The 26,637-nt window shown below is 42.0% G+C and overlaps 1 protein-coding gene and 1 pseudogene across 3 annotated transcripts; both read right to left on the bottom strand.

Moving 5' to 3' along the window:
• Positions 1-22,719, bottom strand: LOC308235651 (uncharacterized protein). 2 transcript variants are annotated; one of them, XM_080644681.1, is made up of 6 exons: positions 22,543-22,719; positions 19,491-19,636; positions 15,787-15,913; positions 12,270-12,347; positions 5,880-5,953; positions 1-3,421 (listed from the first exon to the last, which is right to left on the bottom strand). In XM_080644681.1, the coding sequence occupies exons 5-6, from the start codon at positions 5,949-5,951 to the stop codon at positions 806-808; spliced, it is 2,688 nt and encodes an 895-aa protein (XP_080500807.1). In that variant the 5' UTR covers positions 5,952-5,953; positions 12,270-12,347; positions 15,787-15,913; positions 19,491-19,636; positions 22,543-22,719; the 3' UTR covers positions 1-805. The 2 variants fall into 2 exon arrangements, with proteins under 2 accessions (XP_080500807.1, XP_080500806.1); XM_080644680.1 differs by lacking the exon at positions 12,270-12,347 and having other exon boundaries at positions 22,543-22,705.
• LOC308235534 (ubiquitin-conjugating enzyme E2 variant 1-like) lies at positions 7,841-8,278 on the bottom strand (annotated as a pseudogene). The gene has a single exon. The product of its transcript is annotated as a ubiquitin-conjugating enzyme E2 variant 1-like (transcript).
• Positions 22,720-26,637: the final 3,918 nt, after the last annotated feature.

The raw sequence follows: 26,637 nt of genomic DNA, 5'->3' as shown, positions 1-26,637 counted from the left end.
ATTTTATTGATTTTTCACAGAGAGGAAGAGAGAGGGATAGAGAGCTAGAAACATCGATGAGAGACATCGATCAGCCGCCTCCTGCACGCCCCCCACTGGGGATGTGCCCGCAACCCAGGCACATGCCCTTGGTTGGAATCGAACCTGGGACCCTTCAGTCCGCAGGCCGACGCTCTATCCACTGAGCCAAACCGGTTAGGGCTGTCACATTCTTTATAACTGCTGGACTTCAATCCAGTAATAATTATCACATGTTGTATGAGATATAAATGAGGATATACACTTTGAGATATGCCTGCTAATTTGTAAGACCTTATTTTATCATTCTCAATGTAGCTTCAACAATTGAAGCTTAAATCCTTAGATGAAAACTTTGTATTATTGCTGTTTCTCTTTACAATGATTCCTAAAAAGTTGAGTAGGTTAGATCAGAGGTTAAAGGCTTTCTCATATTTTCTACAGTGTAAGGCTTTCCTCCACTATAAAACATGTGATGTTCAGTAAATTTTGAGCTATGGGTTAAGGCTCCAGCCCATTCTCTACATATGTAAGGACTCTTTTTAGCATGAAGTCAGTCTCTCAGGTACAATAAGACATGAATGGTTTTTAAAGCTGTTCTACATTTTTCACATTCAGAAAGCTTCTCGGAAATATCAATTCTGTGATATTCAGAAAGTTCTCACAGCTGATGAAGTACTTAAAACAATCCTCACATCTGTAAGACTTCTATCAAGTATGAACTCAGCTGTACAGTAAGGCAGGAATATTGATGAAAGGCTGTGTTACATTCTCTACATTTATAAGGCTACTCTCTATGGTGAACTCTCTGATGAAAAGTAACAGATGAGGACTGGCTAAAGGCTTTGCCACATTCTCTACATTTATAAGGCTTGTCTCCAGAATGTATTCTCTGATGCTTAGTAAGGTCTGAGGACCAGCCAAAGGATTTGCCACATACTCCACATTTATATGGCTTCTCCCCAGTGTGAACACTCTGATGGTTAATAAGATATGAGGAGTAGCCAAAGGATTTTCCACATTCTCTACATTTATAAGGCTTCTCTCCAGTGTGAACTCTTTGATGAGAAGTAAGTGATGAGGACTGGCTAAAGGCTTTGCCACATTCATTACATTTATAAGGCTTCTCTCCAGTATGAACTCTCTGATGCTTAGTAAGTTCTGAGGAGCTGCCAAAGGATTTGCCACATTCTCTACATTTATAAGGCTTCTCTCCAGTGTGAACTCTCTGATGCTTAGTAAGTTCTGAGCAGCTGCCAAAGGATTTGCCACATTCTATACATTTATAAGGCTTATCTCCAGTGTGAACTCTCTCATGACAAGTAAGGGAAGAGGAGGTGCTGAAGGATTTGTCACATTCTCTGCATTTGTAAGGCTTCTCTCCAATATGAATACTCTGATGACGCTTAAGGGATGAGTAATGGGTAAAGGCTTTGCCACATTCATTACATTTATAAGGCTTCTCTCCAGTATGAATTCTCTGATGCTTAGCAAAGTATGAGATATCCCTAAAGTCTTTGCCACATTCATTACATTTATAAGGCTTCTCTCCAGTATGAATTCTCTGATGATAATTAAGGTATAATGCCAAACGGAATCCTTTACCACATTCTGTACATTCGAAAGATTTCTCACCAGTATGAACTCTCTGATGTTGCTTAAGGGATGAGGACTGACTGAAGGCTTTGCCACATTCTCTACATTTATAAGGCTTCTCTCCAGTATGTACTCTCTGATGCGTAGTAAGGTGTGAGAACCGTCTAAAGGATTTGTCACATTCTCTACATTTATAAGGCTTCTCTCCAGTATGAATACGCTGATGACGATTAAGGGATGAGTAATAGGGAAAGACTTTGCCACATTCATTACATTTATAAGGCTTCTCTCCTGTATGAATTCTCTGATGACAACTGAGAGATAATGCCAAAGTGAATTCTTTGCCACATTCTCTACATTTGAAAGACTTCTCTCCAGTATGAATTCTCTGATGTTGATTAAGTGATGAGGACTCGCTAAAGGCTATGCCACATTCTCTACATTTATAAGGCTTCTCTCCTGTATGAACTTTCTGATGTCTATTAAGAGAGGAGGAATCGCTAAAGGTTTTGCCACATTCTCTACAATTATAAGGCTTCTCTCCTGTATGAACTCTCTGATGTCTATTAAGAGAGGAGGAATCACTAAAGGCTCTGCCACATTCTCTACAATTATAAGGCTTCTCTCCTGTATGAACTCTCTGATGGATAGTAAGGTGTGAAAACCGTCTAAAGGCTTTGCCACATTCTCTACAATTGTAAGGCTTCTCTTCAGTATGAACTCTCTGATGATTAGTAAGGGATGAAGACTCGCTAAAGGCTTTGCCACATTCTCTACATTTATAAGGCTTCTCTCCTGTGTGAACTCTCTGATGCTTAGTAAGGGCTGATGATGCAGTGAAGGCTTTGCCACATTCTGTACATTTATAAGGATTCTCTCCAGTATGAACTCTCTGATGATAATTAAGGGATGATGCTGCACTGAATGCTTTGCCACATTCTCTACAATTATAAGGCTTCTCTCCAGTATGAACTCTCTGATGCGTAGTAAGGTGTGAGAAACGTCTAAAGGCTTTGCCACATTCTCTACATTTGTAAGGCTTCTCTTCAGTATGAACTCTCTGATGATTAGTAAGGGATGAGGAATTGCTAAAGGCTTTGCCACATTCTCTACATTTATACGGCTTCTCTGAAGAATGAATTCTCTGATGAATACTAAGTGTTGAGGGCCAGCTAAAGGCTTTGTCACATTCTGAACATTTATAAATCTTTTCTCCCATGTGATTTCTATGATGTTGAGTATGTCCTGAGGACTGACTAAAGCCTTTTCCATTTTCCCTGAGTTTGTTAAGTTCTGCAATAGTATGAATTCTTCCCTTATGTATAATAAGAGATGAATGACATTTAAAGGCTTTGTCACATGCTTTACATTTGTAAGGCTTCAAACCAGTATGTACTTTCTCATTTAACGTACAACCTGAAGGCCAATTAGATGTTTTACCAGAATCTTGACATTTATAAGGTTTTTGTCCACTATGGATTTTTTTCACGTTATTTGTATTGACTATTTGACTGGAGATTGTACCACAATGGTTCCACTTATAAGCTTCCTCCCCTGTATGAATATTCTCTTTTTCAGTGTCATTTGAAGACCAATGAAGAGACTGGACACATTTACTTCCTTTGTGTGTCTTCTCCACAATAGGAACAACTTCACGTATTTTCTGATTGGACCTTGGGTCACAGACTCTTACACTTTCATAATGGTCCTCTGCAAGTTGGCTTCTCCAAGGATTAAGATATGACTCTTGCTTAAAGGTTTTCCAATGTTCAATCCATTGATAACTTCTGTCTCCAATATGTGTTCTCTGGTAGTAATGGAAAATAGAAAGGCCTTACTGACAGTTATAATTTCTCTTTTTTTCTTCTTAAATTTGTTTTTAATTTTATTTTTTTTAATAATTTTAAAATATATTTTATTGATTTTTTACAGAGAGGAAGGGAGAGTCAGAAACATCGATGAGAGAAACATCGACCAGCTGCCTCCTGCACACTCCCCACTGGGCATGTGCCCGCAACCAAGGTACATGCCCTTGACCAGAATCGAACCTGGGACCCTTGAGTCTGCAGGACAACGCTCTATCCACTGAGCCAAATCGGTTAGGGCAATTTTATTTTTTAAATATATTTTTATTGATTTAAGAGGGGAAGGAAGAGGGAAAGATAGAAACATCAGAGATGAGAGAGAATCATTGATTGGCTGCCTCCTGCACACCCCCGCACTGGGCATTGATCCTGCAACTCAGGCATGTGCATTTGACCAGAATTGAACCTGGGACCCTTCAGTCCACAGGCTGACGCTCTACCCACCCAGCCAAACAAGGTAGGGCTGACAGTTATAATTTCATTAAACATGTACACTTGTTCCATTAAGAACCATTTTGTGATACTCACTAAACCAAGATGGTTGTATAACAAAAGCTCTCCTAATTTATTAAAATTATAGACAGATTAAATACAAACCAATAATAGTCAGGGGAAGAAGAATGAATCCGTGTTTAAAAGATTGCCAGCCCTGCCCTAACCAGTTTGGCTCAACAGATAGAGCATCGGCATGCAGACTGAAAGGTCCCAGGTTCGATTCCGGTCAAAGGTATGTACCTTGGTTGCGGGCATATCCCCAGTAGGAGGTGTGCAGGAGGCAGATGATTGATGTTTCTCTCTCATCAATGTTTCTAACTCTCTATCCTTATCCCTTCCACTCTTTAAAAAAGCAGTAAAATATATATTTTTAAAAAACAATACGAAAAATCAATAAAACTAAGACCTGTTACTTAAAACAATAAAATAAAATAAAAAATAGCCAGCCGTAACCAGTTTGGCTCAGTGGATAGAGCGTCGGCATGCGGACTGAAGGGTCCCAGGTTCCATTCTGGTCAAGGGCATGTACCTTGGTTGTGGGCACATCCTCAGTAGGGAGTGTGCAGGAGGCAGCTGATCAATATTTCCCTCTCATCAATGTTTCTAACTCTCTATCCATCTCCCTTCCTCTCTGTAAAAAAACAATAAAATATATTAACAACTACAAAAGAAGATTGTCAAATTGCCTAGTCAACATGGTTTGATGGTTGAGTCTCGAGTTGAACCAGAAGGTCGGTTCCATTCCCTATCAGAGCACAAACCCCAGCCTCAGAATCAGTCTCCATTGTGAGGAATGCAGAAGGCAGCCAGTCAATGATTCTCTCTCATCACTGATGTTTGCCTCTCTCTCTTCATCTCCCTGCCTCTCTGAATTAAAAAAATATATATTTTGAACAAAATAAATAATAAAAGCACTAGCTGGTTTGGCTCAGTCAATAGAGCTATTGCAAGAAGACTGAAGGGACCTGGGTTTGATTCCAGTGAAGGGCACATGCTCAGGTTGCGGTCTCCATCCTCAGTGGGGTGCATGTAGGAGGCATCCAATGATCCTCTCTCATCACTGATGTTTCCATCTCTCTCCCTCTCTGAATAAAAATATATTTAAAAGAGTTAATAACAATGATTGCCCAATTGAGCATATTTAAATTTATAGGTATACGAGAGGCCCAGTGCACAGATTTGTGCACCAGTGGAGTCCCTCGGCCTGGCCTGTGCCCTCTCACAATCCGGGACCACTCGGGGGATGTCACAGAGCCGACATCCCAATCTCTGCAGGCCAGGCCAAGGGACCCCACCGGTGCATGAATCCGTGCACCGAGACTCTAGTATGCATATAAGATCTTTGTTTAATCTCTTCCCGCTCTCCCCACTTCCCACTGAGATTCATCAGTCTGTTGCATGTTTCCATGCCTGTGGTTTCCATTCCTGCATTGAATGTCTGCCCTCTGGTGGTCAGTGCGTGTCACAGCTACCAGCCAGTTGGCCAGTCGCTTAGGCTTTTATATATATAGATCGTAAATCTCTACACTTTAGAAATGATTGCAAGTAAGATTAATCCCACCCTACATTTTATAAAATTCAAATGATTATTTACACTACAGACTGTGAATTCCTACTTTATCCAGATTTCCTTTCTAAGAATGCATACCATTAAAAGTTGTTTTCAGCCTTCACATGCAGAAACACACTGATCTGCCAATGTAACTGACTTTAATGACTTTAAAGTGGAAGGTTTCCCAAATGCATACTACACTTGACCTCTTTAGGTAAAAACAATTTTATTATGATAACTGCTCCAGATTAGTTCTATTTACATTAATAACCTCTGTTCTCCTCACTCTCTTCCTCAAATACCAAGACTTTCATTAAGTGTACATAATCAAAGCGACACCTTTTATATCTTACCAGTATTATTTCAGAGAATAAATCTTGTATTCCAGTATTCGGCATAAAGGCCTGGTCATCTTCAGATGACATAGCTGAAAGAAAACAAATTTTCAGTTTTGATAATCAGGTGAGTGCACTTTGAAGTTACCTGCAAGTACTGACCAAATGACATTTTTTTTATTAACGCACACTTTTTTTATTTATATTAAAATCAGGCAATGGTCTGACAATAAAAAGGCTGCTTATGTAATACTGTTATGTTAAACTTTACTTACAGAATGTTAAATCCTTACATCTAAGGTTTTCCCCAGAAAAAGATTAATGAAAACATCAATTGCTTTTCAGACTTGATAGTTGCTGCTTCGAAAGGTGCTTTTACACAAATACTAAATTACAACAACAAAAAATCCTTTATAACACAATGGATCACTTTTATTTCAGTATTCATCCACATCTCAGCAATTAGTGGTCCTGAACAGAAAAGTGGAAAAATGCAGCCATTTGCCAGGAAGTCAAGCCTGCCAATTTTGGGGTTCTGCCATGCACATCGAGTTCTTTCTTTCTTTCTTTCTTTTTTTAAAAATATATTTTATTGATATTTTACAGAGAGGAAGGGAGAGGGATAGAGAGCTAGAAACATCGATGAGAGAGAAACATCCATCAGCTGCCTCCTGCACACCTCCCACTGGGGATGTGCCCACAACCAAGGTACATGCCCTTGACCGGAATCGAACCCGGGACCCTTCAGTCCGCAGGCTGACGCTCTATCCACTGAGCCAAACCGGTTTCGGCTCGAGTTCTTTCTTAATCCATGCTGAGGACCATGAGAAGCTGTAACACCAAAACCAAAGTATGCACCAAATTCAAGGTTCTTTTTGTTCCAGTTGTCAGATTCCAAACTAGACGCAAATGGATTGCAAAGATGACCAAATGAGAGCTCTGTTTAAAACTTCAATTTGTAAAAGCAAAAGCAATGATAGGAACAACAACAACAAAATTCATTCAGAGGGATCATATGTGCTTACAAGTGTCTTCAGTGGCCTTCCTGAGCTTAAAAAACAAACATATCAGCTGATGATGACAGCAGAGTGGCAGGGCTGTGGACCCAATTTTCATTTCCTGGGCTGCTGGAGAATAAATGAATGTGGTTCCAAAACTAAACAAGGGAGGTCAGAGACTCTTTCCAACCTTACCTGATGGCTTCTGGCCAAAGCAAGGGAGTGTCATGGAAAGTGTTGGGTGGTAATGGTGCAAGAAAGGGACTTGAAGAGGAGGAAGGAGGAAGCAGCATCCCTCGATATAAAGGTGGTGGGGGAAGTTATGGGGAAAGCCCTGAATTCCTCACCAAAGGTCAATTTTGGAGGGGAGCAGAGAGGGTTACAATCTATGCTTTGGCCAAGGGTGGTAGTAGAGTGGGGAAAGGATGTTGGCTTGGAAGGAGGAGGGGCATCATTTAAGACTTAAAAAAAAGAAACCAGGGGTGCAAACGAAGCACCCACACACACCCAGCAGTAGTCCCACAGGCTGTGACCTGAAACCTTCACATCTACTCTAACAAGCCACCCCAAGTTGGAGGGCTATTGTGTGGAGGAGGGGCGGCGGGGAGAAGGCAGAGCCCCCAGGTCATGTAATCAGCAGCAAGGTGATTGTGTGATCTGTATTTTCAGTCGAGTTAGATGTATCCTACCAGTTATGATGGGAATCAATTTAAATATACTTTCTTGATCCCAGAAGTTCAACTAAGTGGACAGTGGTTACACTTGACAGGATGATTTGTTATAGCACAAGTTATATATTTCAAATGGACAAAAAATTAGTATCATTTACAGTATCCTTAAGATAATAAACTGCCTTTGAACGGGAGCTTCCTTTCTAGTACTTTGAGGTCTACAAGACGTGTCTAGAAAATTTACTACTGTGGAAGATGAAGACTGCTTAAATCGAATGGGGGAGGGGTGGGCCTATGCTTTTCTTTTTAATTAGTTGCTGTAACACTGTCCTTCAGGTGGCTGAGGGAGTTTCATATTTCCTTTAGACAACATTAGGCGCCAAAGCTCCTGCAGACAACTTTGATACTATATGAATTCTGCCATTTCACTAGCAGATATGGCTCTTGGGGCCATCACTCCATTAGAACTATTAACTCCATTCATATTAATTTGTGTTACAAATCTTACAAAGGGGGGTGCTTCTGGGTATTTAGGTCCACATTCTATTTTAAGGCTGTATATTTGGTTTTCATAAATTGTTCTTGGAGGCCCAATTATCATCCCTGCCCATCTTGTAAGTGTCAGGTCTTCATCTTCTAGACCCCAGCTAACTGTGCCATCTCCTACTGCTTTCTGGCCTTCTTCGAGTTCTTCCAACAGTCGAAAATTGCAAGCGACTTTTACGCCCAAGCCCGTGGTGGCTGCCATCTTGCGTCGCTGTTGCTCCCAAATGACATTTTTGAGTACTCCAAGACCCAGTGAAGGATTCAAGGAAAGCTCAAGATAGGTACAATGAGCAAAACTCACATCAAAGAGGGACAAAGAGTTGCTTATATTTGCAGATCATATCTGCTCAATTCCCCTGGCATACAATGGCAATATTATAAAAACAGTACCAATTCCCAGTTTCTTCACTGGAGAGAGATGAGTGAAGTGCATGTTCAATAATCTCCCTGTTTAGAAGCATCTTGAATAACAAGTGTCTGTTGTGCATGACACAGAGTACACGGTGAGTGCCCTATAGTGGCTGCTACAAAGAAATAATGAGAAATTGTTCGAGTACCACGAAGGCTGTGGTACTGAAGATGTCTATCAAGCCTGAAAGATGCCGTGTGCCTGAGAAAGAAAGACATTTCCAACTGGGAAATTAAAAAGACAACCAAGCCAAGAAAACAGATCCTGAAAACAGTGTTGACTGAAAGAAGAATTTGTTCCACAGATGGGTATTAGTTTCCTCCTACAGAAAGCATGTTCAAAAGCCTGCTACTTTACAATTCAGGAATCTCAACAAAAGATATCATGTCATGAAAAAAAAAAAAACACAGGAAAAGTGTACCATCAGGAAAACAAAATAAATGTAATCAAACTGGCACTACATTAATGGAACTACATTAATTAACTCAAAAACGAATGGAAAATCTTAAAGCCGAAAAGGAGAAAATAAAAAGAAAACTATACAAAATCACAAAATATTATGTAACCAAAATAAAAATACAATGAGAAAGTACTTTATAAATACCACACCGAAAGGGGAAATTGAAATACATAATACCTGAATTAAAAAATATAGAATCATGAATGAAAGACATAATCAACTCAAACTATCAAAGAATTTTCCTGGCAGTGGTGGCTCAGTGGTTGAACTTCAACCTATGAACTAGGAGGTCACAGTATGGATCCACATCAGGGCACAGGCCTGGGTTGAAGGCTTGATCCCCGATCATACAGGAAGCAGCCGATCGATGATTCTCTCTCTTCACTGATGTTTCTATCTCTCCCCCTCCCTCTCCTTTCCTCTCTGAAATCAATAAAGATACATTTAAAAAATAGTAACTAAATAATCAAAGAATTTGTACATAAATCATTAAAATTTTAATTCACTAACATTTTGATTCAGAGAAGCCAACAAACATGTGGAAATGTGAAGAGAATTTAAGGAACGCCTAAGATACTAACAAATAGACCACCAAGGGGACCCCATAGAGACAGAATAGTGAAAAGGAGAAGGTAGCTTATATAAAAAATTAATTGTTTAAGATCCTTACAATTAGAGAAAGTGACATACAAATGCAAGCAGCTCACTGAATTCTAAGTGGAATGAATATAAACATGAGAACAGATAAAAAACAATGAAAATATCACAAGTCCCAGAATACTATCTAAAAACATATAAAAAATAATTCCTCATGAAAAAGACAGCTCCTCTAAGATCATTAGGGGGTTTCTAAGCCGGAAAATATTGTGGGTAAAAAGGGCATGAAATAAAACTTGGAACTGATAAGTGAACAAAAAGTATCCAACAAGAATATTGACAGAACAGATGATAAACAATGGAGAGGAAAAAACTTTTCCAGCTCCAAAACTTTCTCATTAGACCATCTCATTAGTAGACCTGCCCTATAAAAAAATCTTTAAGAAATATACTTCTGGAGATAACTTAAAAATTCTACACAATGCTAACATATGAACATATAAAAATGCCTTGTATGTGGAAAAATATACAGAAATATAAAAATTTGTAGTGTTCTATTAAAGAAACACATATCACTTTGATTTCTCTTGTGGAACTTTAGAAAATAAAAGGAATCATCCCACCTGAGTGGCTCAGTAGTTAAGCGTCTATCTATGAACCAGGAGGTCACAGGTTGATTCCTGGTCAGGGCACATGTCTGTATTGTGGGCTCCTGCGCCAGATGGGGTGTGCAGGAGGTGGTCAATCAATGATTCTCTCTCATCATGGATGTTTCTATCTCTCTCCCCAACTCCATCTTCTCTAAAATAACATAAAAAATGTATTAATAAATAAAAAGAATAAAATCTTAAATCTCTTCTATAAGACAAACAACATTAAAGATAACGTGGTATCAACTTATGTGGACACATGGGTAGAAATGGCAATCAGCAGAGATTTTGTATGAAACTGACACTATGAGTTTAACATACACAGTTATAACCTTAAGATATTTTGAGTAGTTCCCATAGTGACAACAAAAAATAAAAAATAAATAAAACAATGTCTGCTAAGAGGTGACAGAATTCTGTATTGGAAATCGCAGACTCCATATTTCTTTTTTTTTTTTTTTAAATATATTTTATTGATATTTTACAGAGAGGAAGGGAGAGGGATAGAGAGCTAGAAACATCGATGAGAGAGAAACATCGATCAGCTGCCTCCTGCACACCTCCTACTGGGGATGTGCCCGCAACCAAGGTACATGCCCTTGACCGGAATCGAACCTGGGACCTCTCAGTCCGCAGGCCGACGCTCTATCCACTGAGCCAAACCGGTTTCGGCTCCATATTTCTTAAAAAATATATACATACGTATATAGAGATATATAAATATATATAATTCATTTCTCAAAATATGGTATATAAAACCAACCAATGAAGTTAGTTAGCTGTGTCCCTGTACAGGAACAAAAATCAATACAGAATAACAAATTAAATATGTGTTAATATGATTACCAGCATAATGGAAAATAAAATATTAACAGTTTACTTCCTAAGGTGCATGACTTGTATGCTATAAAGTATAAAATACTACTGGCTACCCTCTGCAGTGTGTCTCAGTGGTTAAGCATGGGGCCCTTCACCAAATGGTTGTAGGTTCGATTTCAATTCTGTTTGGGATGTGTGAGAAGCGAAACAAACAATATGTCTCTCTCACATCGATATTTTATTCTCTATCTCTGTTTCTACCTCTCTCCCGACCACTCTCCTTAAAACTCAATGGAAAAAAACCATTTTGTAAGGATTAACAAAAGAAAACATACACACACACACTGATGGCTGTAATTAAAGAACAAATCAATAAGTTGGAAAACACATTCCATGAGCTTACTTTGCAATGCTAACAATATCAGCTGTCATTAGTACCCAAAGTGACCTAAACAGTCAAAGCAATCCCTATCAAAGTCCCAGTGACACTTTTGCTGGAAACAGAAAAACTCTTTCTAAAATTAATGTGAAAGTCACAGGACTCCATGTAACCAAGTCAATCGTAAAAACAATGTATGAAATTAAAGGCTTCAGGCTTCCTAATTTTATTTTATTATTTTTTTAAATGTTTCTTTATTCATTTCAGAAAGAAAGAGAGAGGGAACAAGAGAGAGAAAAACATTAATGATGAAAGAGAATCACCGATTGCCTCCTGCACGCCTCCCACTGGGGACTGAGCCCACAAACAAAACATGTGCCTTTGGCCGGAATCGAACCTGGGACCCTTTAGTCCACAGGCTGATGCTCTATCCACTGAGCCAAATTGTCTAGGGCCAGGCTTCCTGATTTTAAAACATATTCAAAACTACTGTTATCAAAACACTAACAGAGCCCTAGCCGGTTTGGCTCAGTGGATAGAGCACCGAACTGTGAACTAGAAGGTCCAAGGTTCGATTCCTATTAAGGGCACATGTCTGGGTTGCAGAATTGATCCCCAGTTGGGGACATGTAAGAGGCAGCTTATCAATGATTCTCTCTCCTCATTAATGTTTCTAATAATCTCTCCCTCTCCCTTCCTCTCTGAAATCAATAAAAAAAAAATTATAAACAAAGAAAAAAAAAAACCCTGTGATACAGACATTACCAGAAATAATGAAGCAATATAGAATAAAAGGCCTACATAGAAATTCTCCTGGATGGGGTCTAAAGATTTTCAACAACGGTGCCTACACCACACATAAGAAAAGGACATTCTCACCTTGCCCGAGTAGCTCAGTTGTTTAGAGTGTGGTCCTCATACCAAAACATTGCAGCTTTGATATTTGCTCAGGGCACACTAAAAAAACCAATGAATGCATAACTAAGTGGGGAAATAAATGTACCTCTCCCTCTCTCTCTGTCTCTCCCCCTCTCCCCCCACATTGCTCTCTTCTTCTAAAATCAATAAAAATAAAGTAGTGCTGGCAGTAATTAAAGAACACAATAAATGAACTACACATGCAATGACCTTAAACTGGAATGCTAACAGTATAAGCTGTCATGGGTACCCAAGGTTGACATAAACATTCAAAGCAGTCATTATCCACGTCCCAATGACACTTTTCACAAACTTAGCAAACCTCATCCTAAAATTGATATGAAATGACACAGGAACCCAGGAAACCAAAACAAACATGGGAGAGATAATATAACCTTAAAGGCATCATGCTTTCTAATTTAAAAAAAATTTCAAAACTGGTGTTACCCAAAAGTATCATCTACACATTAAGACAGAGGTAAATAAAGGAGCATGGCAGGCCCTGGCCAGTGTGGCTCAGGGTCAGAGCATCATCCTGTGCACTTAAGGGTGGCGGGTTCAATTTCCCTTAAAGAGCACATACCTTGGTTGAAAATTCCCACCCGACCTGGGTTGAGGCACATGCAGAAGGGGGCCAGTTGGTATGTCTCTCTCACATAGATGTTTCCCTCTGTCCCCAGTCCCTGCTCCCACCCTTCCACTCTCTCTGAAAAGCAATGGACAAAATGTCCTCATGTGAGGATTAACAAGTACAAAAAAGAAGCACTGTAGAATAAAAAGTCTACTTACATGCATGTGGTAAAATAATCTTCTACAAGGGTGCCTATACTGACACATAGGCACTCCATCTTGCTACTGTAATCTCTATTCTGTAAAAACTGCTATTTGAAATTTTAACCCTGCTATTTTGGCTTCTATAAACGCTTGCTTACTTAATCGGGAAAATAAGTTCAACTATCTGACCTTGCAAGTCACTCTGTTGCCACTTCTTCCAGGTGTTGCTTAGTTATCTGAAATGTACTGTGCTCAAGGTTACAAGCTGCCTGCAAAAATAACTTACATAGAGCTCTTTGTAAAGTCTACAGAAGGTCCGGAAAAACCCTTATTTGGGAGACAAAGGGCTGTAAAGATATAACAAGGAGAAGCTTCCTCCATGTTTTTGCACAGATTTGGGAGGTTACTCCTCTGAGACCACTAGCGTAATAAAGGCTCCAAAATTCGGCTCACTAATTGATTAAGGCATCTTCTGTCTAGCTTGCTGATTTACAACATGACAATACCACCAACGAAGTAAAGGATATTCTCACATATGCGAATAGTGTTGACATACTTAGATGTCTGTGTGTAAAGGAATCAGTGAAGTTGGACTGTTATTAAACACCATACACAAATATTAAACCAAAATGAATAAAAGATTGAAACATACAGCTAATAATAACTCAATCTATTAAAAGAGGAGGTACAGAAAAGTTTTTGTTCTTGTTTTTAAATACATTTTTATTGATTTCAGAGAGGAAGGGAGGAGACAGAGATAGAAACATTAAGAGATTCACTGATTGGTTGCCTCCTGCATGGCACCTACTGGGGATGGAGCCTGAAACCTGCTCATGCAAGCTTTATCAGAATCAAACCCAGGACTCTTCAGTCCACAGGTTGACACTCTATCGACTGAGCCAATCCGGCTAGGTTATATAGAAAAGTTTTTATAATATTTCATTTTTTTATTATAGCACTAAATGGAAAGGCAAACAAAACAAAATAGTCAAAAGGCATTACACCCCATATATAAATAACTTCACATCAAAGCAAATTGTCAGTGTATTCAAAATACAAGGTGTGAAATGGGAAAAAATGTCTGCAAAGCATATTATCTGATAAGTCCTTAATATCTATAATATATACAGAACTTCTACAAGTCAAAACATGAAAAAAGAAGTAACAGAATTTTTAAAATGTCCAAAGCTATATGGGTAGCTAATCTATAAGATAGAAGGCAAAAATACACAATAGGTAAACAGAGATTCTTCACCAAGTAGAAGAATCTACTTGTGAGAAAAACAGAGCAGATACCATACAAAAATAATAAAACTAGAACCTGTTTATAGACCATGAACCAAAATGAACTCAGCATGGATTAACAACTAAAACAGAAGATCTGATACCATGAAAACACAGGAGGAAAGCATAGCCAATGGACCTTGCCTGCCATCACTCTTAAAAATGCTGGTTTGGATGTATCTCCCTAGGCCTAATAAAGAAGCCAAAAAATAAAGAAATGAGACTACAGAAGAGTAAGTTTGGCATACCAAATAAACCACCAAGTAATAACAACAACAAAAGCCCAGCAATGTTACATCCTCAAAAACTAAATATCCAAAATATATAAGGAACTCGCACAACTTTACAGGAAATAGACAGTATAATTGAAAAATGGGCAGGGGACCTCAATATACATTTTCCAAACAAGACAAAAAGATGCGCAATAGACATATTAAATGATGTTCAACTCATTCATCATCAGAGAAATGCAAATGGACACCACCATGAAATACCACCAAACACCTAACAGGATGCCAATCATCAGTAAATCAAAAAACGATATGTATTACCAATGAAGTGGAGAAAAGAGAACATTCATACACTGTCAGCATGATTATAAATACACTGGTGCAGCCACTAACAAAACACAATGGAGGGTTTTCCAATATTTACAAACAAGTACCAGATAACACAATGATTCCATATCCGGCGATTTATACAGAGAACACGAATTCAAAAAGTTATACCCACCCATATGGTCAGGGGACATACAAAATAATCAATTAATGCCCATTTGAAGTTTGTATGTCTCTCTCACACTCCCTTCCTCCCTGAAATCAACTAAATCTTAAAAAATAAAAAAATAAAAGAAAATAGAGTGTTAATTTTGAGAGAGGCTTTCCCATATCCAATCCAGTTTGTCCTCTGGCCAGAAGACATGGTAGAATGTTAGAATATTCTACAAAATTATTTTCCAAAATATTATTTCCTGATAGTACTTAATTAGTATAGACAATATGTAAAGTGTGCAAACACTGAGTTCCTAATTCATATACATCACAAAGTTTTCTACACACAAGGACCCCGAATTTGTTCCTTTTTAAAAATATATACTTTTTTATTGCATTCAGAGGGGAAGGGAGAGGAAGAGATAAAAAAATCAAATAATGAGAGAATCATTGATAGGATGTCTCCTGCACGCCCCCTACTGGGAAGTGAGCCAACAACTCCGGGAATTGGCCTTGACCAGAATTGAACAGGGACCTTTCAGTCTGCAAGCAAGTGATCTATCCAATGAGCCAAACCAACTCGTGCCCAATTTGTCCCTGGAGAGTAAGAATCTACCACAGGAAGCAGAAGCCCCTCCAAGATGTTAAAATAATAAAGGAAACGAAACACTGAGGATGGAGTAGGAACTCAGGAAGGAAGTCAACCTCACCCAGGGAGGCCAGGTTGCTGTAGTTCTCCACCATCACATCCAGGTACAATTTCCGCTGAGTTGGGTCCAGGCACTCCCACTCCTCCTGAGAGAAATCTATGGCCACATCCCTGAAGGTCAACAGTCCCTGAAAGATAAGACAGTAACCAAGAGGTCACCAGAGGAGTTCACAATGTCACCCAACATGAAAACAGTGTCAGGAGAAGACGTTTGGACTTAGGGGAGTATCCTGAATCACCCAATAAGATCACTTTGCCCCAGTAACATTCTCTGATGTGTTTTCTGACACTGACACATGCTCACAAATCCAGAGTAGAGATTTTACTTTAAAAGAAAATAAATTTTGCTGACTGGTTTGGCTCAGTGGATAGAGCGTCAGCCTGCAGACTGAGGGGTCCCAGGTTTGATACCAGTCAAGGGCATGTACCTTGGTTGTGGGCACATCCCCAGTGGAGCGTGTGCAGGGGGCAGCTGATCGATGTTTCTCTCTCATCGATGTATCTAACTTTTTGTCCTTCTCCCTTCCTCTCTGTGAAAAATCAATAAAATATATTTCAAAAAAATAAATAAAAGAAAATAAATTTTAAGATTAAGGCATGGCCCTAGCTGGTCTGGCTCAGTGGATAGCATGTCAGCCTGTAGACTGAAGAGTAGAGGCTTTGATTCCGGTCAAGGGCACATGTCTGGGTTGCAGGCTGGATCCTCAGTAGGGGGAGTGCAGGAGGCAGCCAATCAATGATGCTCTCTCATCATTGATGTTTCTCTCTCTCTCTCTCTCTCTCTCCCCCCCTTCCTCTCTGAAATCAATAAATATATATTTCAAACAATAAATAAAATTAAGGCATGGAAAGAGGCATATGGATTTCTGAGTACTGCATTTGCCTTGTTCAGAGTCAGTGGTATATATTTCTCAGCTGGCAATATCATGCTGCGTTGGAAGTATATGGACTTAGTCTCACGTGTAAACCAGACTACAACAAAAAAAACTTCTGTAAAGACACAGATTCTGATTCAGGTTCTGAGATGGGCCCTGTTTCCACATGTGTAACAAGCTCACTTCTTACTTGTGATGCCAATGTTTCCGCATCTTGCGCCACACTTCTGAACACACAGAAAAAGGAAACACAAGGGAAAATTCATACAGAACTTTGAACTAAAAGGGTTTGCTAATGGAATAGAGTTCTCATGGAATAGGACACATAGGAACCACAATTCTAGTTGGAACTTTACTATGAGCAATCGTAGAACAAGATTCTGTCTGGTCCAGCTGGTGTGGCTCAGTGGTTGAGCACTGACCCATGCACCAAGTGGTCACTGATTCAATTCCTGGTCCAGGCACACGAACAGATTGTGGGTTCAATCCCCAGGGTGGGGTGTGCAGGAGGCAGACAATCAATAATTCTCTCTCATCACTGACGTTTCTCTCTACCTCTCCCTTCCTCTCTGAAATCCATAAAAATATACTTGGGGAAAAAATAGCTAAAATGTTAACAGTTTAAGCAGGGACACATATTTTACTATGAAATCAAGTTGGTTTAGTGATTCCATAAATCTCATGAATCTATTTGTGTATGATCCCCTAGTGTTTTATAAGCAAAATAAGGATAGAAAACAAGGTAGACCTATTGTTTCCTTTGTGTGGTTGTAAATCCTCACCTGGGAAGATTTTTTCCATAGACTTTTCAAGAGTGGAAGGCAGGGAGGTAGAGGCACAAAGTGGGGGGGGGGGGGGGAAAGGAAGAGAGAGAGAGAGATCAACATGAATGAGACATAGAGACACATGGATTGGCTGCCTACCTCAGGTACCTAGGATCTACTTGCCCTGGACCAGGAATCAAACCCTCCACCACTGATCCACTCCAGCCTGGGGGAACTAATTTTTCTTAACTAGATTATTTCTTTCAAAGTTTTTATGTATCATTAGTGGGGAGCTATGTCGTAGAAATTTAATGAATTTGAACATACATTAATAACTTCAGTCTTGGAAACATTCTAGAAAACACAAAAAGTGATCATGTAGGAAGGGTATATCCATGATATGAGTACAGAATATAATGAAAATTGAAAGAATCAAGGCCTGATTGTTTAAAGTCCCATGAAAAAAACCAATGATCTGTAGGAAATAAAAGTCCTTCATTTTCCAAAGCAAACACAAACTAACAAGAAGGACATTTCCAGAAGTGAAGGGATGGTCTTTGCACAACTTTCATTAAATCCCTACTACACCCTTGTTACTAAGAAATGGAGACTATGAACTCTACAGTGAGGGGAGCACCTCTGCCACGTGAACATCAGGTGGACTGAACAATGGGTATCACCTGACTGAGGCACACGGAAGGTCAGGTCACCACTGCTGTGACATTCTTGGCAAAAATACCTCAATAAATAAAGAATTATGTGAAAATGCTCACAAATAAACATTAACTTTGCAAGTGTCAATCCACGTGTCTCTCTCATGTTCTGTAAGCTAACAGAATATTTACCTAGCAATTCTTTCATACTAATCTAGTGAGCAAGTCTTATTTTCTCTTCTTTCAGAAATTTGAGCTATTCCGAGCAGTCAAATGTGCATTTTCTCACCCCTGTTCAAGAGCTTCTGCTGCAGCCACTTGAACCTAAAACTTACATTTCCCTTCTTCAAGGCACAAGAGCCCCTGACCCCATCCCAATAGGAATGTTAGACATGGCTGCCTTCCCAGGTGGATCTGTCACAAAAGGAATGTTCTGAGGAGTTGCAAGTCATTAATTAAAGGTGGGAATGCTTCCTGACCTGTGGAACCTGCATAAAATGAAGGCAGAGAAGGCTCTGGGAAAAAGGAGAGAAGTATATTCCGGCCAGAGTGGCTCAGAGGTAGAGCGCTGACCTAAGAACCAGGAGGGCAGGTTTCCATTCCTGGTCAGGGCACACACCAGGTTTCAGACTCCATGCCCAGAGGGGGGTGTGCAGGAGGCAACTGATCAACAATGATTGTCTCTGCTCACTGATGTTTCTATATCTCTCTCTCCCTCTCCTTTCCATTCTGAAATCAATAAAACATATTTTAAAAAAAATATGTTTTATTGATTTTTTACAGAGAGGAAGGGAGAGAAGGATAGAGAGTTAGAAACATCGATGAGAGAGAAACATCGATCAGCCGCCTCCTGCACACCCCCTACTGGGGATGTGCCCGCAACTAAGGTACGTGCCCTTGACCAGAATGGAACTTGGGACCCTTCAGTCCACAGGCTGACGCTCTATCCACTGAGCCAAACCGGTTTCAGCTAAAACATATTTTTAAAAAGAGAAAGGGAAATTTAGAAACTGCTGACACTGACTATCATAAGAAACAAGGAAAAAAACCTAGAAAGGCAAGAACAGCAGAAGTAGAGAAATATGGAGGAGAGGAAGGAGCCCCAGAGAGATGAAGGGGAGCTGAGAGGAAGAGGAGTTCTGGTGAACAGAAGTGGGCCAACAAAGGGGGAGGTATTTCAGATAGAGAGACTGATTCAGAGGAGAAGAATTGGGGGAAGCGAGTGCAGGCACAGAAAGGGGGGTTTAGGGATGATGGAGCAGAGGGAGAAGCAGCACTGAGACAGCTGTGGGGAGCAGGACAGACTGTAACAGGAGCAGCAGAGGGGACACAGGCTTGGGAAGAAAATGAGAAATATATCAACAGATATTCAAGGAAAAGCTAACAGCCTCTGACCCAGGACACATCTTTTACCTGAGGAGCAGCCATGTGGTCCTGGTCCTGATGGGGTCTGGGTTGTTTCCTCAGGTGACAGTATGTTGAGGAGTCACAGAATGTGCCTTCAAAGACGTCAGCACAGCCTGTTAATCAGCTCCCCTCACACTCACAGTCAGAAGGACCTGGAAATGAAGAAAAGGCCACCCCTCTTGTCCTGGGTCACAGGAGAGACTCAGGAACAATGAGCTCCTACATGGAGACCACACTGGGAATTGTCTAGGGCAGTGGTTCTCAACCTTCCTAATGCCGCGACCCTTCAATACAGTTCCTCATGTTGTGGTGACCCCCAACCATAAAATTATTTTCGTTGCTACATCATAACTGTAATTTTGCTACCGTTCATGAATCGTAATGTAAATATCTGTGTTTTCTGATCGTCTTAGGTGACCCCTGTGAAAGGGTCATTCGACCCCCAAAGGGGTCGCAACCCACAGGTTGAGAACCGCCCGGCTAGTGTCTGTCTTCACCTGTCTCTCCTTCCAAAGGCTTCCACAAACTCCTACAGCAATGAGTGCATGTACTGCTTGGCTCCACGCCCAAACTCAACAAACACCCCTTACCTCCCCTGAAAAAGCCTGCACTGGGTCTTGTGACATAGCATCTTCAACTAGTTCCCTCCTGGGGCCTGCGAGACTCCCCAGAGCTGTTTCAGTAGCAGCTGTGTACCAGACATCACACCCAGCACACCTGAGACCTGTGGGTAGTGGCGGGGGGTAAAGCAGGAAGTTGTACACCTGCAGGTTTCCTAGGTGGATTTCCTTCCTCTTGTCCCAGGAAATTACGGAGAATAGATCTTCATGGTAAAGCCTTTGGGGAAAGTTAGCTACTGAAATATGCTCATCAAATGATTTCACCATGAATAGAGGGGCTCTGTGGGAACCCCGTTCCAGTTCAACCCAATCCATCTTTCTATATTTTGAGAGAATGGTCAAGCAGGACTTAGGGGAACAGCTCCTTTATGGCTCACAGACACTAAATAAACAAATCACATAAAGGGAAGGAAAGAGGTGCTGAACTTGAGGCCAACTCTGTTAAGATCATGGGCATCCTGCCCTATCTCATTTCACTCAATGGAGAGAGTGTCCACCTGCAGAGTGAAGGGTCTCTGGTTCAATTACGGTCAAGGGCACATGCAAGGGTTTCAGGCTCGATCCCCAGTAGGGGGCGTGCAGGAGGCATGTAATCAGTGATTCTCTCTCATCATTAAGGTTTCAATCTCTATCTCCCTCTCTCTTCCCCTCTCCAAAATCTATAAAAATCTATATTAAAAAAAAAATCACTGACATCCTTACCAAGTGCACACTGAGATCCCCTCATAGTGCCAATGGCTGTCCCCAGGTATGACAGACAGTAGGAAGGATGCGAGCTCAGAATCTGAACTACACACAATATATTTAAAACCAAAAACAATTAGGGTTGTTTCTTTTTAATGTAATTATTTCCAGGTTTAAAGCTTTAAAGAGGTGGAGACCACATTATACTAAGAAAAGAATTATAAGAGGTGAGTGTGAGATGTCACCAATGCTGATTTCAGAAATTAACGACCATTTACATGAATTAAATATCAGAAATAGAAAAAGCAAATCCAAGGGTCAGAAAAAAAGATTGATGCTTCTAATATTCCTTGATAAAGCACCATATGGGGCCTGACTCAGTCATTTCTTGCCCCAGGTCACCTCCTTCTTGCCATCCCATGAAATGACAAGGGACCCATCAGGAACATACCAGTTCCTCCCTCTGTGAGAATAAAGGTTGCAAATGGAAGCAAATAATTATACAATTTGCAAGCCTTATGAACTGGAGATTTGTAATTCTCATTCAAATCTGTTTAAACAATTCCGTTGTTAAATTAAACATATAGAGCCACAAGCGAATATATCAAACTTAACCACCCACATCCCATCAGCTCACCTCTCACCCAGACCAGGGTTCCCCTCCTCCCACTGCTGTGTATTTCTGTCTATGGATCTGTCTCTGTCTCCCTGTTCCCTTTCTCTCCACTGCGGTCCTTTCCTGTGTCCCCCTCTTCCCTCCCTGCTCTTTCCCCCCTTTTCTCTCTGTCTGTCCCTACACCTGGACCATGAACCTCCTGAAACCCATTTCCCTTCAGGTGCTCTTTCTCCTGGTCTCTGATTGCTCCCATCTCCACACACGTCTGCGTCTTTCCCTCCCCACGCCCGTGGCCCCGCTGCTGCCTGTTACAGTCTGTCCTGCTCCCCACAGCTGGCTGACTCCGTGCTGCTCCCCCCTCTGCCCCCTCATCCCTGAGCCCCCCTTTCTGTCCCTGCACTCGCTCCCCCAACTCTTCTCCTCTGAACCAGTGTCTGTCTGACCTGCCTCCTCCTGTGTGGCCCCCACTTCTGCTCACCAGGACCCTCTCCCTCTCAGCTCCCCTTCCTCTCTCTGGGCTCCCCCTCCTCCCTATTTCCCCACTTCCTTCCTCCTCAGGCTCCTTTCCCGAGTTACCCCCTCACTCCTACCATCACCGTCCAGTCCCTCCCACACCCCCGATGGGCCCCTCTCTGTGGGCCCCTCACTGCCCTTTTTCCCTCCCACGTGTCTGTCTCTCTCACTCCCTCTCCTGACCCCCCAGCCCGGTTCCCCGCCCCCCGCAGTCACCGCTCCCACAAAGCCCCCCCCCTGCGGGCAGGTCACCTCTTCTGGGGGCACCGCGTTCTTCCCCCTGAGCCCCACCCCATGGGAACTGTGCTCCCCTGGCATTCAGACCCCTTATTAATGGGGGTGGGCCTAGGAAGGCGGGGTGCAGACCCCCAGGCCGGGAGCCATCCGGGCTCTTTGGGCGGAAAGCTCCGGGAGGGGGGAGGGGCCCAAAGGACGGGAACCCCCTGACCCAGACTCTCAGCCCCGCGGGGAGGACCGGCGGCCCCGGGAATGGTTTTCAGCAGGAAAACCCCGCGGCAGGCGGTGGCCCACAGCCAAAGGCGGACAGACCGCGGGCCGGGGCCTCAGTTTCCTCCCGAAGGAACGCGGCGCCTCCACTGCGCAGCCTCCCGGGACGCGGACTCACCGCCGTGAGGGGCTCCGGGGCGGGGACCTCAACAAGGACTTCAGCGCCTGCAGCGCCCCTCAGCCTTCCCTGCTGGGAGGAGGACGGAGAGCAGCAGCTTTAAAGCACAAACACCTCCTCAGGGGGAACCGCCACCTTCCCCTCCACAGCCGCTTCCGCGTCTGCCAGAAACTGCGCATGCTCCTCCCTGCGGGATGGGCGGGGCCAGAGCCTGAGCAGAGCGACTCCGCGATGGGGGCGGGGCCGAGCTGCAGGGACAGAGGGAGGGAGGGCGGGGCAGGAGCAAGGGGGCAGCCCTGGTTCCCTCACCTCCTCCCACAGGGACAGCCCTTCCTGGTGGAGTTTCCACGTCATTGTTGGGGGTTTGGCTGGTGACACGGCTGTGAAAGGATTCACAAGGGAGAGAAGAGACAGGAGCAGAGAGAGGGCGTTTATTTTACTTCTTTAAAGGGAGGAAAGGGCCAGGTGCCCTTTGATGGCACAAGGCTCCCCAGGTTGAGGGGCTGCTCTTTTATTAGGGTGCTAGCGAGTAAATGGCAGCTGTGGGAAATCATAAAGAGGGGAGGAGGAATCTGGAATTCACACAGAAGTTTCCAGATCCCAGAGGCTGTGCTTAGAGCTACTGGCTGGCCTGCCCTTCAGCTGCAGATGTCCCAGGAGGAGTCTTTCCCAGGATCTTCACAGGCCGGTAACACATTCTTACAGTGAAGGTACAGAGAATTCAAAAGGCGGGCAGATTGGGTTTGAAACCAGAAACTTCCTGCATCCGATTTCCCTGGATCCTTAAACCCTCAGTGAGGAGGGGGGAGGGGAAGGGCAGCCTGCTCTCTCAGTCCCTCCCTGTCCCCCCATCTGAATGGAGAGGCAGCTTGAGTTAGGGAAGCAGATGGATAGGGTGTCAGAGACAGACCCAGATATCCATTCATTGTTAGGCACCTGATGAGATAAGGTCCCATCCATCACAGTGGGAACAGATTTTAATTTATGTATTTTTCAAGGGATAAAAATTTTCCGGTTGTAATTTGTGGTCTTTGAAGTCTTTGTGTTCTGGGAATGCATTTTTAAATGAATATTTTGACTTTAGCAGTCCCTATAACCCATTAATGGGACTTTGATATTAATGTAGAATGTCTCCTGTTACTTTTCCTTATATTTGGGAAACAAAACAATTTAAAAATCAACATTTAAAACAGTTATCAGAATCATAACTATTATAACTTTACTTAGTCCCATCACCATTTTTAAAATTTTATTTTCCAGTATTTTCATGAATATAGGTATTTCTTTGAGTTTTATACATCTTTTTTAAAAAATTTAATAAATCTTTATTGTTCAGATTATTACAATTGTTTCTCCTTTTCCCCCCCATAGCTCCCCTCCACCCAGTTCCCACCCCACCCTCTGCCCTTACCTCCCCCGCACTGTCCTCATCCATAGGTGTACGATTTTTGTCCAATCTCTTCCTGCACCCCCCCTACCCATTCCCCCTGAGAATTATCAGTCCACTCCCTTTCTATGCCCCTAATTCTATTATTTTCACCAGTTTATTTTGTTCCTCAGATTTTTAATTCACTTGATTTTTAGGTTCACTTGTTAATACATATGTATTTGTTGTTCATAATTTTTATCTTTACTTTTTTCTTCTTTCTCTTCTTAAAGAATACCTTTCAGCATTTCATATAATATTGGTTTGGTGGTGATGAACTCCTTTAGCTTTTTCTTATCTGTGAAGCTCTTTATCTGACCTTCCATTCTGAATGATAACTTTGCTGGGTAGAATAATCTTGGTTGTAGGTTCTGTTTGTTCATCACTTTGAATATTTCTTGCCACTCTTGTCTGGCCTGCATAGTTTCTGTTGAGAAATCAGCTGACAGTCATATGGGTGCACCCTTGTAGGTAATCAACTGTTTTTCTCTTGCTGCTTTTAATATTCTCTCTTTGTCTTTTGCTCTTGGCATTTTAATTATGATGTGTCTTGGTGTGGTCCTATTTGGATTCCTCTTGTTTGGGGTTCTGTGTGCTTCCTGGAATTGTAAGTCTATTTCTTTCACCAGGTGGGGGAAGTTTTCAGTCATTATTTCTTCAAATAGGTTTTCAGTATCTTGCTCTCTCTCTTCTTCTGGCACCCCCATAATTCAGATGTTGGTACGCTTGAAGTTGTCCCAGAGGCTTCTTACACTATCTTCAACTTTTTGGATTCTTTTTTCTTTCTGCTTTTCCAGTTGAGTGTTTTTTACTTCTTTGTTTTTCAAATCTTTGACTTGATTCTTGCATTCCTCTAGTCTGCTGTTGGGTCTCTGTATATTTTTTATCTCAGTCAGTGTATGTTTAATTTCTAGTTGGTCCTTTTTCATATCCTCGAGGGTCTCGCTAAATTTATCGGCCTTTTCTAGGATATTCTTGAAAAGCCTTATAACCGTGGTTTTGAATTCTATATCCAGTTGTTTGTTTTCCTCCATTTCTTTCATTTGTGATCTGTTTCTTTGCCTCTGCATTTTCGTTGCTTCCCTGAGTTGGTAGGGTAGCTTTGTGGGCTAGGTTTTCTATATGGCCCAGTGGGTCGGCCTCCCCAGTTAACATGAGGTGGACACTCTTGGTGCACCCCTTTGTGGACTCTGTGTACAGCCCTGTTGTACTTAAGTCTTGATTGTTGTTGGTATCACTGGGAGGAATAGACCTCCAAGCCAGTTGGCTGTGAGGATCAGCTGTGTCTACGCTGGGAGAAGTTTGGTGCTGGAGACAGCCTTATAGGATCAGAGTTGCAAAATTGCAAAAGCCTCCGTGCTCAGCTTGGATGGGGTGGAGTCTCAGGGCGGAGCAGACAGTCTTGGCTTCCTGTCAGCCCTGCCCTTGAGTGCGCGCCCCCAGACCTCTGCCTTCCGCGACTCCCCTGAGTTTCCGCCTGACAGTCCAGATTCCCCCTGTAAGAGCGTGGGTCCCCAGGGGCTCACCCGGAACTGGGGTTCAGTGCAGTCGGAACTAGGGTTCAGTGCAGTCAGGAGCTTCCGACACCCTTCCACTAGGGAATGCCTGCGGCAACATCTGCATTCAGCTTTCTCTGAGAGCACTCGCGTGCGCGCCTCCAGACCCGCCGCAGCTCCTCCGGGTCTCCAAGTCTCCGTGTGCCTTTCTCTCTACCTGACAGTCCACACTCCCCCTGTATGAGCCTGGGTCCACGGGGTTTCGCCTGGAACTGGGGTTCAGTGCCGTCGGGGGCTTCCTCTTCCCTCCCACCAGAGAAATTCAGCCAGGCACTCAATCGCCCTTCCTCTCTGCACGCGTCTCCGTACCTCAGCCCTTTGCCGCTCCTCTGATTCTCCGTGAGCTTTCCTCTTCCCTTCTAGTTGTAGAATTTCCACTCAGCCAGACTTCCTGTGGTTCTGGATGATGTCCATTCTGTCTTTTAGTTGTAGTTTTGAAATTGTTGTGCAAGGCAGCAGTTTAGGTGCTTACCTATGCCGCCATCTTGGTTTCTCTCGAGTTTTATAAATATTTACTTCAAAGATATGACCTGTTTAGAAACCTCTCATTTACAATAAGTCAGACCAGAGGATTATGTTTAACCTATATAAGTATTTAATTGCTTTAGGCCAGTAAAATATCACATCTTAGTATTGTCACCCAAAGTCAGAAAACACACCACATATAGTAAGCAGATAAACACAAAGACAATCCATTGTACTAAGACGATGAAAGACATACTGAAAATGACACAACAACGCTAAAGAAAGGAGATACAAATAATCTGAAAGACATTCCTTAATATGTCCAAGTGTCTACACAATAGATTCCCTATAGAAATTCCAAGACAGTTTTGGCTGTAATTTAAGCAAAAGAGATTCAGGAGAGGTGAAATTCTTCAAATGTAGGAAAGTTGGAAGATTTGCTTTTTTTACATTGAAAAACATTTTACAAAGCAAGAGTAACCAAGTGGGTGTGATCCTGGATTAACACAGATCCATACACCAATGGAACGGAGGGGAATGCCCTGACAGAAACCCCGATGAAGCCTCACCTGCATCAAACAGGAGCCTTCTCTGTGGCAGAGGATACAATCCACAGGAGCAAATGCAACCTCCAGAAATGACGTGGTA

The sequence above is a fragment of the Plecotus auritus genome (assembly GCF_963455305.1).
Source record: "Plecotus auritus genome assembly, chromosome: 10".
NCBI lineage: Eukaryota > Metazoa > Chordata > Mammalia > Chiroptera > Vespertilionidae > Plecotus > Plecotus auritus.
Note: the sequence above shows the minus strand (reverse complement) of the source record. Positions and strands in the feature narration are given on the sequence as shown.